The sequence below is a fragment of the Petaurus breviceps genome, unplaced genomic scaffold (assembly GCF_028583685.1).
Source record: "Petaurus breviceps papuanus isolate PSGF00001 unplaced genomic scaffold, PetGlider_PUasm1.0 675, whole genome shotgun sequence".
NCBI classification, from domain to species: domain Eukaryota; kingdom Metazoa; phylum Chordata; class Mammalia; order Diprotodontia; family Petauridae; genus Petaurus; species Petaurus breviceps.
Window position 1 is genome coordinate 3,164 of NW_027186449.1, and position 13,092 is coordinate 16,255.

A 13,092-nucleotide genomic window follows, 5' to 3' on the forward strand; every position below is an offset into this window, starting at 1 on the left:
AACATGGTACAGAGAAAGGAGGCTTGGCTTTGCACTTAGAGAACATGGCTCTGAATCTGGCTGAGCTCTTCCTGTGTGAACTTGGGCCAGTTGCTTTACCCCACTAAGGGCCTCAGTCTACTCTTCTGAGAGTTGGCTAAATGACTTCTCAAGGCTGTTCTGACTCTAAATCTATGATCCTGTGAAATAAAGAAAGGTCAGAATTCAAAGCTTGCCCAAGTTTGTGTTCCTGGACCACTCATTTAGCTGTTTCTTCATCTATAAAATAGAGCTGATAATCGTTGTGGTCCCTACATTACAGGAATGTTGGGAGGAAAGTGCTCTGTAAGATTCCAAGTATCTGCCTCCTATTGAGAATCTACTCTGAAACTCAAGTTTTGTCCTATTTGCTACCTATAGCAATCCTGCCACCAATCCACAAGCCTTTGTCAAGCATGCACTGTGTCCCAAGCACTGTCCAAGGTGCTGAAGATATAAGGGGGGAGAATTATTTAGACAGAGAATAACAATCGAAAGTAACTTACGGGAGCTCGGCAAGACTTTCATATCCTCCCAGGCTCTCGGCCAGTGTGAAAACCTATAGGAAAGAACACCAAAAATGAAACCTTCTGGGAAACTAGAATTACTGAGAAGTTCAACAAAGACAAAAAATCCAATCACATCTTTTCATGACAGTGGTCTGGGGCTAGGGAGAACCACAATCAGTCGGGAAAGAAAAAGGAAGAGGTAGGATATAAATGTCAAATTCCCATGCCCACTGATCAGCCACACTTCAGAATATGCTCAAAATGCCCATCACCAGTGTCTCAAAATATATCCAAGGCAAGAAAAGATCAGAATGCTGAAATGCAGAACCAAATCAAACAGCAATAGACTTGTTTTAGACAGTGGAGAAATATTTCACATAGAAACAGGTTCTTCAAAAGGAAGATAAATACCAGGAGAACTTTCTGTTCTTTCTTTAAGTTATTCTATTATAACAGTCTATCTGTGGGCTCTAATAACCTGGATTTATCTCTGTTCTGCTCCAGGGGTGTTATAAAAAATATTCTTACAATGTCTTTACATTTCAACTTTTAGGGAGTAAACTTAAATATGTACTGTTTAAGGGGGATCAGGGCACCCCAGGCAAGTCTCATTTCTGTTTCTTGTATAAACTTGGCCAACTTAACTGACTTCTCCAAACCTCCGTATTTTCTGCTGTAAAGTGGGTATTATGCTTTCCACCCTCTGCTGCTTACTTTCTATGTGACTTTGGGTAAGTCACATAACTTCCTTCAGTTTCCTTATCTGTAAAGAGGCTGGCCTCTGATGTCTGTTTCTGCTCTAAACTGATGATGCTATGATTCCATGACCGGTCACAGAATTGTTACAAAGACAACACCAAGAAAACCAGTTATTATTATTATGCTGTTTTAAAGGCAAGAACAATGTTTAGATAGACATTACATATGATATTCTTATGTACATTATATATCTTAAATTTATATAATGCTTTTAAGTTTGCAAAGCATTTTACATACACCATCTCACTAGAGACAACAACGATGTGAAGCAGGTAATACCACTTTACACATGAGGAAACTGAGGCACCAAGCTGTTAAATCACTGCCCCTTGGACACACAGCCACAAAGCACCAAAAGAAGATTTTATCCCAGAATTTTCTGATATCAAAGCTGGCTGGCTCTCTCCCCACTGCACCACACTGCCCCTAGTGAGATTACATGTGCCGCAGAACCCCCTGGTGTTGGTCTTGGCTGAACAAAGCTCACCTTCAGGTTCTTCAGGAAGGCTTCTGCATGTCCCAGTTCACCCTTGATATAAAAGCTGATCATTCCTGGGCAGCCTGTGCACTGGCGCTGAATCAGCTCGTACTGAGGATGAGACGGCAGGCCTGCAATCAGCAAGTTGAAATGTCTTACTGAAAAGCATTCAAAATGTAACTCAGGATCTAGATTAATGAGACTTGACATGTATATGGGGCTTTCAACTTTGCAAAGCATGTTACATGTATAATCTCATTTGAGCCCCCCAAGAACCCTGTGATAATTCTTGATGCCACAAGAATTATAGGCCCCATTTTACTGATGAGGAAACTGAGGCTCACAGAGGTTAATCAAAGTCTTACTGCCTATGGACACAAACCTGACTGCTCCCTTGAGGGTTCCCCCTGCCAAAGGGAACCACATGAGGGCAGAAGGAAAAACAGATGGCTACAAGCAAGAAAGGCTGTGGGGGAATGTCAGTGAGTCGGTATGAAGAGGGCCAGGCTGTTAGGTATGACCTGGGAGATAGCCGTCATGCTGCTTTGGGAAAGAGCACCCCACTGAGAGTTCGGAGACATCTGGGTTCAAAGCCTGCCGATGAACAAGTCACTTACCCTCTGAGCCATACCGTCCTCATCTGAAAAAGGGGAGGCTTCCTGTACAGGGCTACTGTGAGGGTCAAATCAGATTATGGAAAATGTAAGGAAGGCCCTAGATGTCTGCTATCATCCCAGTGACACTGACCCCTGGGTGTTCCCCATGTCTCAATTGCAGGAACGTTCTCTGGCTGTCCCCCATGCCTGGAATGCTCTCCCTCCCTGCTCATGTCTACCTCCCAGCTTCCCTGGCTCCCTCCAAGTCCCAGCTAGAATCCACATTCTACAGGATGTCTTTTCCTAGCCCCCTGAATACTAGCATCTTCCCTCTGTCGGCCAGTTCCTGTTTGTTTTGTTTGTACACAACTGTTGACTGGTAGTCTCCCTCATTAGCCTGTGAGCTCTTGGAGAGCAAGGACTGTCATGTGTCTTTCTTCGTATTTCCAAGCTTGGTAAGTACAGTGCCTGGCACATAATAGGTGTTTAATAAATGCTTAGGGACTGACTGGCTGGCTGGCTGACTGCCTAGGGATATGGACAGAACCCATCCCTATTTGTTACAGCACAAATACAGGGAAACCCTGGTGAGTAAAGTCTTCCTCTCAATGCAGGGTGACCATTCTCTGTGACTGAAGAGCCCAGAGAACGGAGTGTGCAGTGTCTTGCTGAGGTCACCTGGCCAGTTTGGGTCAGAGGCAGGATCTCTCTATTTGCAATGTGTCCTGTCTCTGATGACTCCAATGACACTAATCATTTCACTGAGGAGTACTGCTGCTGCTGCTGCTCTGCAGCTTCAAACATCAAGGACCTCCCTATGCTGGACAGCTCCAGCAGGGCACCAGGCTGATGAACAAGCTCACAGCCATTTTCTCACACCCTGAGACTAAGCTATCTCAGCTCATGAAGGAATGAATACCAATGCACCCAGCCCTCTCTATCTAAACAGGCTCACACCAGACATGTCCTGTCCAATCAGTCCCGAAGGCACCTTGCCTGCCCTGTCACTGGCCTGGCTCTTTTCACTGGCACCAGAATTCTCTACACAGGACCTCTAGAAACCGTGGCCCTGTGCCCCAGGGAAGTAATGGCTTCAGCTTTGGAATTCCTGCCAGGAGCTGATACCTTGGTTAGTGAGTGAGCACATGAGTGAATGAATGAGTGAGCCAATACCCCTAGGCCACTGCATGTCCCCCGCTCTAGACTAGGCCATGCTTCACCTCCCAGCCATCTTCCACCTTCTCTGTAAAGGTCCATTTACTCTGCCCTCCGCCCCACAATTAGCTGCAATTACTGGGCACAGTACTCAAATCACTATCACTCTTGTTTTATGAAAGGCTGCGTCATTGGACCACCCTGTGAAGGAACTCACTGACCCTGCAGGCTCTTCTTTTTGGCCACCAATTGCTATAAGTAGTGTTTTCTCCTATTAGACTAAAAGCTCAGGGAGGACAGGTCCTTTCTCCCTTTTGTCTTGGTACCTCCTGGGTTAAACACTAGGGACACACACAGTAAGCACTTTTCAACTAGTTTACACTCATTCATTCATTCATTCATACTTAGAAGGTCAGTGTTCAAAGCTAAAGTAAGGAGAAATGAATCCAAATCTTTGTAAGCCCTAAAGGAAAGCTAACTATCTTTATCTGCACATAAAAAGAAAGGAAAATGTCATGTCCAGCAATGAAAGAAGGGAAAGCTAGCCCTGGGGATCCTCCTCAGGAAGAACTGATTGATTGCTTGCTTGGCTATTGGACTGCAGTCCTGATGGGAAGGCCATCCCCCAAGCCACATTGGCTCAGAGTTCCAAACAACTCACCTGGATAAAGGACTTTTTCCACCAGAGGATTATCCTCCAGGAAGCGGGCCACCACCATTCCATTTTCATAATGTCGCTCCATTCGGAGGTGCAAAGTTTTCAAACCACGAAGGCAGAGGTAACAGTCAAAAGGAGATGGAACAGCCCCAAGAGCTACAAGATAAAGACAATGGGAGTTAGCAACAAAGGAAGACAAGATGACTTTGACACAAGGACCTTGTTGACAAAATCCTGTGGATACCAAACCAACTTGAGTTCCTATTCATAGAGTTAGGCTAAACTAAAGAAAATCAGTGAGGTGTGTAGAGCCTATATTTGATTGCATGCCACCATGGGAGGGAGGAAGAGAAAATTTGGAAGTCAAGGGATTGTGCAAATGAATGTTGTAAACTAAAAGTAAATAAATGAATTTTTAAAAAAAGAAATTGAGTAAGGCAGAAAAGAGAAACCATTGGTAGGGGTGAAGGGGAACTCACAAAAATGTAATATGAAAGTGATCTTCACATGAACTTGTTTGAACATGAGTTTTGACTTAAGGTTCTACCATAAAACATGAAAGACCAATACAACCTCCTCTTTTATCAAGATATAGAGTGAGGGATCTTTTTTTTTTTGGTTCATGCTGTGATCTCCTAAGTACAAGGAAATAGCAGGGAGGAAACTCCCTCCACTCATGAAGAGCAGTTCAGCTGCCCAGAGCACAGAGAGGTTAAACTTGCCCAAGGTCACATAGGCATCATGTTTCAGAAGCAGCACTTGGACTCGGTTCCTCCTGACCCCAAGGCTGGCTCTTTATTCACTCCAACTCAATGAATGGGTAAAAGAAATTTCCAAATTGAAAATGACAGACTGAATGAAATGAGGAAAAACTACAAGAACAATTCATCTAGTAACAACCTCACTGGAAAACAAACTTAGAAAGCTGTACGAAATAGAATCAATATACTGAACATGTGAGATTCTAAAGGATCAGTGATGACACATAGAACTTGTCACAGGTGATGGATTTACAGTAGAGAATTGAGACATCTTGGGATACAGCCAGAGAGGGAACTGCCTCATTCAACTATGTATATAAAATAAACTTGTTTTTCCTTCCTTCCTTTTTTAATGAATTGGGAGGATGAGAGGGAGTAAAAATGAATTTTGGTTCATTTTTAAATGGGGGCGGGGGTGCTACAGATGTAAAATGTTGCATTGCTTTAGGATGAGGTCACTATGTTATTAGTTTCCCTTATTTGACTATAAATCTTTGATCTACTAATCTCCAAAATCCTGAAGCACAACAGAGAAAAATGGCTGTTTGCCTCTTGATTACAGTGTTAATTGGCCTCTTATTCCCAGGCTAATGGGCAACTGAGGTGATTGCTTGAAGAATGGCAGGAATCTCCAAATGCCCTTCCCTCGCCCCATCCCCAGGGGAATGGGCTTCCCTCCAAAATCTTCCAAAATAAAACAAAGCAAAACTGTTGGTTGTCACCCATGCAAGGAGCTCTGGGGGTTTTCGATTCCATTTTAGGAGATTCTTTTCCTGGGTCCTTTCCCTGAGGATTTTTCTATTCCTTCATTACCTCTTCCCTCTCTGTGAGGAAAGAAAGGGTTATGTGATATGAACAGATGACTAGTGGCTCATTCACTAAAGTTTCATTGCAAACTGTTTCCAAAGAATTGGGAATCAAGTGGGTGCCCATTAGTGGGGGTATGCCTAAATGAATTGTGGTATGACTGTAGCAGAACCAGATGGCACTATGAGAACCAGGAATATGAGAAATCCAGAGGAACCCAGAAGGCAGCTAGGAGGCAGTGTGGGCCAGTGGGCAGAGTTCTGGCTCTGGGGTCAGAGGACTCCAAATCCCACCTCGGATGCTTACAATCTAGGTGACCTTGGGCAATTACACTGGGTCTTGCTTCTTTGGAAAATGAGCAGGTTGGACTAGATGGCCTCTGAGCCCACCTGACCCAGGAAACAACGCACCAAATGCCAATGAAGACATCAGTGGAAAGTCCAAATGGGCATAACTAGAGCAATGTAAATAAAATGAAGGCCAAAGTAGGGGGGTGGATGGGGAGGGACAGGGAAAGAGGTTCTCCTCCCTCCAGATTAACTAAAGAAATAGGAAAATGGTTGGTAATACATTCGTTTTTCCTTTCACCACCATTTAAAATGAAACAATCATGATTAACTCACTGTATTTAATATCCTAAATCAGATACCTTCTATGCTCCCTTTAAAAAGGAAGGAATAAAGAATCTAGAATTTGATCAACATAACAAATTCCCAGTGGGAGAACCCCCTGAAAATTTAGAAACAAAAACTAGTGGTTGTTTTTTTTCTCTCTACAGAAGAATGCAAAAGGGCAGATCCAAACCTATTACAGGCATGAACAGAAACAGACAAGGCATCCTCTCTTATAACACTGAAAGCAAAGTACATTTCAGCAGTCTACATGAGGCCATTGCACAGATGAATCCACTCCTCAAATTTCAAAATGAGATACTTACAATTTTGCAAGAAGCTGAGTCTTTTATATAGGTTTTCAGAATTCATCGAAACCAAACCCATGACAACATCACTGTGGCCTGATGAGAAAGAAAGAGTGAAAATAACACAGATGGATGTCGAATCTCCTTTACTTCAAACTTGTTAAGCATGGTATTCAAGTGAAGGTAACACCTCAGGGAAAAAGCCCAATAGAGCAATTGTAAATGACTGAACAGTGGCAAAGACATGGGAAAATAAAAGACAGCTAGGGAAAACCTCTTTTCCTTTTTTTTTTTTTTTGAGAGGAGGGATGATTTCATTTGGATTTACTTTCTTTAAAAGTAAAATAGCCCAGGGGCGGCCAGGTAGCACAGCAAGTAAGAGCAGTGGCTCCAGTGTCAGAATGACCTGGAGATCAAATTGGCTCAGACACTTAGCACCCACCCAGAAACACCTGGCCTTGTAACCTTGAGCAAGTTACTTAACCCCAATTGCTTAGGGGTGGCAAGGTGGCTCAGCAAGTGAGAACACTGGCTCCAGTGTCAGGGATCCAGACTCAGATACTCGGCACCACACCCAGAAACACCTAGCCATGTAGCCTCGAGGAAGTTGCTTAACCCTAATTGCTTAAAAACAAAAAGTAAAATAGCCCTTTTGGAAAATTCTTCCCTGGAATCTTGGAAATACTGTTTCTTATCTAAATATCCGAAGTAAATTGTCCTGTTCCCACTGAATTGCACAGAGGCAAGGCCAGAATCAATGAGCAGGTGTGAATCAACTCCATTGAGCCCCAGGTTAACAATCTCTTCCCACAAAATATACCCATAAAAATACCAAACCACACTCATCCCTTCCTAGTGATGAGGAATGGTTGGGGCCAGGGCAGCCCAGGGGGAAGGAAGAGACCTTGGAGTCTAGCCTGGGCTCAGTGAATGATCTGGAACTTGATGAGTGGCCTCTTCTATAAAACAAGGTCATCACCTGGGGTGGCCCATATCCACAGGGTGCTGTGTTCAGTTCATTTTAGGAAGGACATTAATAAATGCAGAGTCCAGGTGAGAGCAAGCCTGAGCCCAAACTATCTAAGGATAATTGGAGAGAATTCAGAGGGTTTCCTTTGTGGGGCTCTCTTGAAGTATGTGAAGGGCTGCAATCTAGAAGATGAATGAGATTTCTTCTATTTGGATACAGAGGGAAAAGCCAGTAGCAAAAGCAGGTGTCTCATGGAGACAAGTCTGCACTCGATGTCAGGACAAACTCCCCAACCATTAAAACCACTGAAAAGTAGACTGGGCTGCCTGGAGAAGTGGAGGCTCTCCCAACACAAGAGGCTGACTATGGGCACTTGGGAGATATAATGTAGATGCATGGTTGGACTAGGCCACTCTAAAATGCTGGGATTCTATGATTAGACTATGTCCAAGGTCTCTTCAGCTCCAAAATTCTCTGCTTCCCAATTTCCACATCAAGGGGGGCAAGGCAGAAAGAGAAGGGAAAGAGAATTTTTGTAGGGCTGACGATGTGCCAAGCTCTATAACAAACACATTTTTTCTTTTATGAATATCATCCCATTTGGCCTACATTACTGCATTACTGCGAGTATCAAGCAATCTCTGCCTTATAAAATCACTCCCATCCCTCTTCCAGAAGAAAAGAAAGGTAATCCCTAATTCAGACCAAAGCAGCGCATTCTTTTCCCTCCAGATGAGTCAGAGGGGAAAACCAAAATTACTGTGGGAAAAATGGGAATTGAAATGTCAAGCTCTGGGCTACTTTCAGCTACCAAAGGAAAAGAAGCAACTGGGAAGTATGTTCATACTTACCATTCATATACTTTGTGGCTGAATACATACAAATGTCAGCTCCCAGATCCAGAGGACGCTGAAATGGAACAGAAGGTTACTGTCTCAACTTGGAAGGGGGAGGGGGGGGCGCCAATGGGAGCCGCGACAGGATTGTCAAAGCTGACGCTGTTGTTCCACCAGCTTTCAGAAAGGCCGTCTTGAGCAGCTGTTTAGTAATACAGCTGTAATGAAGTGGAATTATTTCCCACCATTTTCCCTGCAGCTTCTCCTCTCCCCTTTCCTCCCAAAATCTGACTTCTTTAGCAGAGTTCATTCAGTGAACTTAGTCAATAAACATTTACTACACATGCCTACTAAGAGCCAAGTACTCTGGGCATGCAGATGGGAAACAATGTAGTCCCCTCCTTCAGGGTTTATCTTCTTTGGGTGAAGGGGCTGGGACATGCACACAGAAAATGCAGTACAATGTCACCTGAGCATGGCAACATTAGGACTCAGAGGGACCCAAGAAGGTCTCATAAATGAGGTGGCCCCTGACCTGAGCTATGGAGGAAGACAAGAATGGCTTTCCTTTTTTAAAATTTATTTTAAATTAAAAAAAAAATATTTAAACAAAATAAGAAAAGAAAAAAATCATCATGTACACAGCAGAACACAAAAGATTCAATATAAAGCAATTTCCATTTCAAGAAAACCATAAAACTGCTACCCATTATTTTCAAAGCTGCCCCACATTTCTTTGTTTCTTTGTATGTTTTCTCTTCTTCTCTGCTGTGGACTTTTTACTTTCCTTTTTTTCCCATTTCCTCCCCACCCCCAAACCCCAAGCTACAATTAAATGCAGATATACACACATATAGAGAGAGACAGTTAATGTGTGTATGTGTATGTATTATTCATACACCTATTACACGTATACACCCAAATACATATACGTAAGACCATGTAATGCTTATTTCCAAGAATTTCTACATGATTGATTTTGAAAGGACAGTTAAAGGCCCAAGTACACAAGTTTCTTGGTGCCACTTTTGATGCATTTAACAATCACATGTGAAACAATGTCAGGAGCCCAAGGTCATTTTTCTTCCTTTAATAAAAGTACCAAGTAGTTGTCACTAACTCTCAGAGAGTCTCAAAGCCAAGTGTAAAAACCAACTGGCTTATGCCAACCTGGTATTTATTGTTAGCCAAGATCATTCATACATTGGGCTGAGGCTTCTTTCACTATTCTAATGACTCTTTCACCATACAAGTCCCATCAAGTCCAAACTCCATCTGCTAGCTTTGTCTAAAGATGTTTATGAAGAAATACATCATTCATTCTACCACCATACCTTTTTTTTTCTGTTTCTTAACTTTCTGGTTTACTTCAGAGAAGGCAAAGCCTGATGGTGGTTAATAAGTAACTCCGTCAGTCAACTTTATGGTTAATGACTTTAAAAATGGACAGGCATTCCAGTATAGTAGGACTCCACTTGCCATAAAATAATTTTTGCACTGAATTCTCAGGGTCATTAAGGCTCTTCTTAAGAGTTCTGCACTCAGGACCAGGGAAGATAATCCAGAGACTCCTTCACTAATATACCCCAGGGACAAAATCCTCTCCTTGGAGAGTTACTGAGAAAGAAATCCAGGGAGAGCCACTCTGAAAGTCCAGAAAACCTAGATTCAAGTTGCTTGTGTGCAAGTCAACTTGTCAGGACCCAGAGGCAACTCTAAAAGAGTACCTGTAGTCTGGGTGCTGAGGGCACTGGTGGATGGACTTTCCTTCCTAGGAGTTCCCTATGCCAGTGAGATGTCTAAGCCTGTCCAAAAAGCTCCAAACAACAAAATCTCTTTTCCTGTAGGGGTGAAGCCCAGGATGTCTGATGGTTTTACTGTAAAATGCACCCTTTCTTTGGTTACTCTGAACAACGTCATTAGAAGACCTGAAAGTTAAAAAACAGAAAAATCCAGGCCGACTTCTTGACTCCAGGGCCAGCCTTTTCTCCACTAAGCCCCACTTCCTCTCTGGAATAAATGCCTGCACCACACCTCCCACTGCTACAGGGCCTGACAGTAAGGCACAACTACCCAAAAAGACTTGTGGGCAGGGTGGTCATCTCCATTTTCTGGATGAGAATACGAAGTCTCAGAGGCATGGCGAGGCTGCCCAAGGTCACATGGAGTTGCTAGAACTCAGGATCAAGGTTGTTTCAACTCCAGAGTCAGTGTCCATTGGCCAATACGTGATGCTGCTGTTGGTGCTCTAGTGAGCCAAGAGCCGTAAAGGAGGAAAAACTGTGACCAGGAAAAGAATGTGTGGGGTTCACTGTGTGTTAATGTTTCATGAAGACTTGTCATTAGAAAAAGATGCAAGACTTATGCTCCGGTTTCACTGCAGGTTGTCGAAAGCTTTCCACCTTTTTATCAAATTTATATCTACCGTGTTTCCCCGATAATAAGACACTGTCTTATTATTTTTTTGGACAGAAAAACACCAGAGGGCTTATTTTCAGGGGAGGGCTTATTTTAATGAACATTGACAGCAATTTTAATAAACAGGTAAATGTGAACAAAAAAATGTACCTTTATTCAATAAGCAAATCACTGGGGAAGAACAGGATGACGCGCTCACTGCTGCATCTCTGATTGGATGCAGCTCGGAGCGCGGCATGCGTTTCATGGGGGGGGGGGAACGGTGCATACAGAGGGTACCGTAATGTAGCGTGTAGCGCAGGGGATCACCTTCACTACAGTAGCAATCTCAATAGGGCTTATTTTCGGGGGAGGGCTTATTTTAGAGGAATCTTACACAGTAAGGGGAGGGCTTATTTTCGGGATAGGTCTTATCGGGGAAACACAGTATATATGCTACTTCCTAAGTAACTGGAAAAAAGATGATTTCTGATGAAGAAGAATAGGTAATAAGTCTAGCAGCCATTAAGTGTTCTGATACTGAGGTGCGTTCTAATGTTGAGTGGAGACTAAGGAGCCCAAGGGGGCTGGAGTTCCAAGTCTGCTGGGTCACTAGAGATCATTCCACATATTTCATAGGATCCTAGATTTAGGCATTGGAGGCCATTGTGTGTCACTTCCTCATTTAAAGATGAGGAAACTAAGGCACAAAGAGCTGAAAGGACTTGTCCAAAGTATCTGGGGGAGGACTGGAAGTAAGGTCTCCCTAATTCAAAGTTGGTATCCTATTCACCATACCAGCCTCTCTCTTCCAAGGACAGCTGTTGTCCAGCATTCTGAAGGAGGGCTCATCTACCTTCCAAGCACAGCCCATGAGGCCCCTCCCAGGACTTCAGGTTGCTATTGGCTTTGGGTTTGCTCCTAAACTGGGGAAATGGCTCATGTTTCTTTCCTTGGTGAATTGTATGAAGAGTTTTTCAACGAACAATATTTACAACCCAAAAAGACTCGTCCACGTTTTAGGCATGAGGCTAAAAATGTTGCTATAAATTGCCCCTTTTCTCCCTTTTTGGAAGAGAAGGCACCGTGGTTTACATGTTAACTCTCATAAATACATGTAATTGTATTTCAAAATACTATCAGTTAATTGACATAATGAAAATTATAATGTAATAACAATAGCTAGCATTTGTGCAGCACTTTAAACTTTACAAATGAATATTTATATATGAAAAGCTTGTGTAATCTATGAACTATGTAAAAATGTGAGTTTCCACTTACCTGGAAATAGGCTGACATGAAAGTGTTATCTACAACTAAAATAATTTCATGCTTATGAACCATTGCAGCACAGCCTTCGATGTCAATGACTTTCAAGACAGGGTTTGTGGGAGTTTCAATCCAAACAAGCTGAAACATAATTCAATGAATGTAGTCAGTGGATGCTAACATAACCTTAATCTTCTCTTTCCATGGAGGGCATGTTCCAAAAACACAAATGCCCGGCTGAGAATGACATTGTCTTGGGAAATGGGGTGTGAAGATGCATTTCTATAATATGAAAAGAGGTAGGGGTTACAGCACAAAAAATATTAAGCATTTATTTAAAAGGCATTTATTCTGTCTATACATTTCATATATAATTATATGCATACATGTTGTTTCCTTAAAGGCAAAGTTTCAGTTATGTCTTTGTTTCCTCACTTGCCCAGCACAATGTGTGAGATACAGCAGGTGCTTAATAAATGCTCATTGATGTGTTGGCTGGTTGGTTAGTTAAAAGGTATCAATTATGCCAGAATTCAAATTTTGCACCTGGGAAGCTTGGAGATGCATAGGCAGTCCAGCCTGGGTGTATGGTCATAAAGCAGAGGGGAGCTGGTCAAGGAGAGCAAGGGCTGCTGGGAAGAGGTCTTTCTCAGCAGGAGCCAACCTAACTCCCAACTCATCTTTCCAAAAGGAAAAGATGGCAGAACCTTTCCATTTACAAGATAAAGAAGACAGAACTAATGCCCATAGAGAATTTACCTCCACAAGGGAAAAATAAATCTGCCCCAAGGGTTGAGACTATGAATATAATCTCCAAGTTTCCAAGTTTCCTCCACATAGAAACACAAATCTTTCACTTTGTATCCCAATATTTGAAATTTGTTGAACGTGGAACAAAGTCTCTCCTCCAGAATTAGAGGGAATTGATTCAAATATCTAAGAACAAGAGTAATTCCCCAA

General features: G+C 42.7%; 1 protein-coding gene across 1 annotated transcript; it reads right to left on the reverse strand.

Moving 5' to 3' along the window:
* Window positions 1-436: 436 nt before the first annotated feature.
* CTH (cystathionine gamma-lyase) lies at window positions 437-12,300 on the reverse strand. Its single transcript, XM_069104185.1, has 6 exons — window positions 12,145-12,300; window positions 8,482-8,539; window positions 6,679-6,756; window positions 4,177-4,329; window positions 1,774-1,895; window positions 437-577 (listed from the first exon to the last, which is right to left on the reverse strand). Exons 1-6 carry the CDS (start codon window positions 12,280-12,282, stop codon window positions 521-523), a joined length of 606 nt encoding a protein of 201 aa, XP_068960286.1. The 5' UTR covers window positions 12,283-12,300; the 3' UTR covers window positions 437-520.
* Window positions 12,301-13,092: the final 792 nt, after the last annotated feature.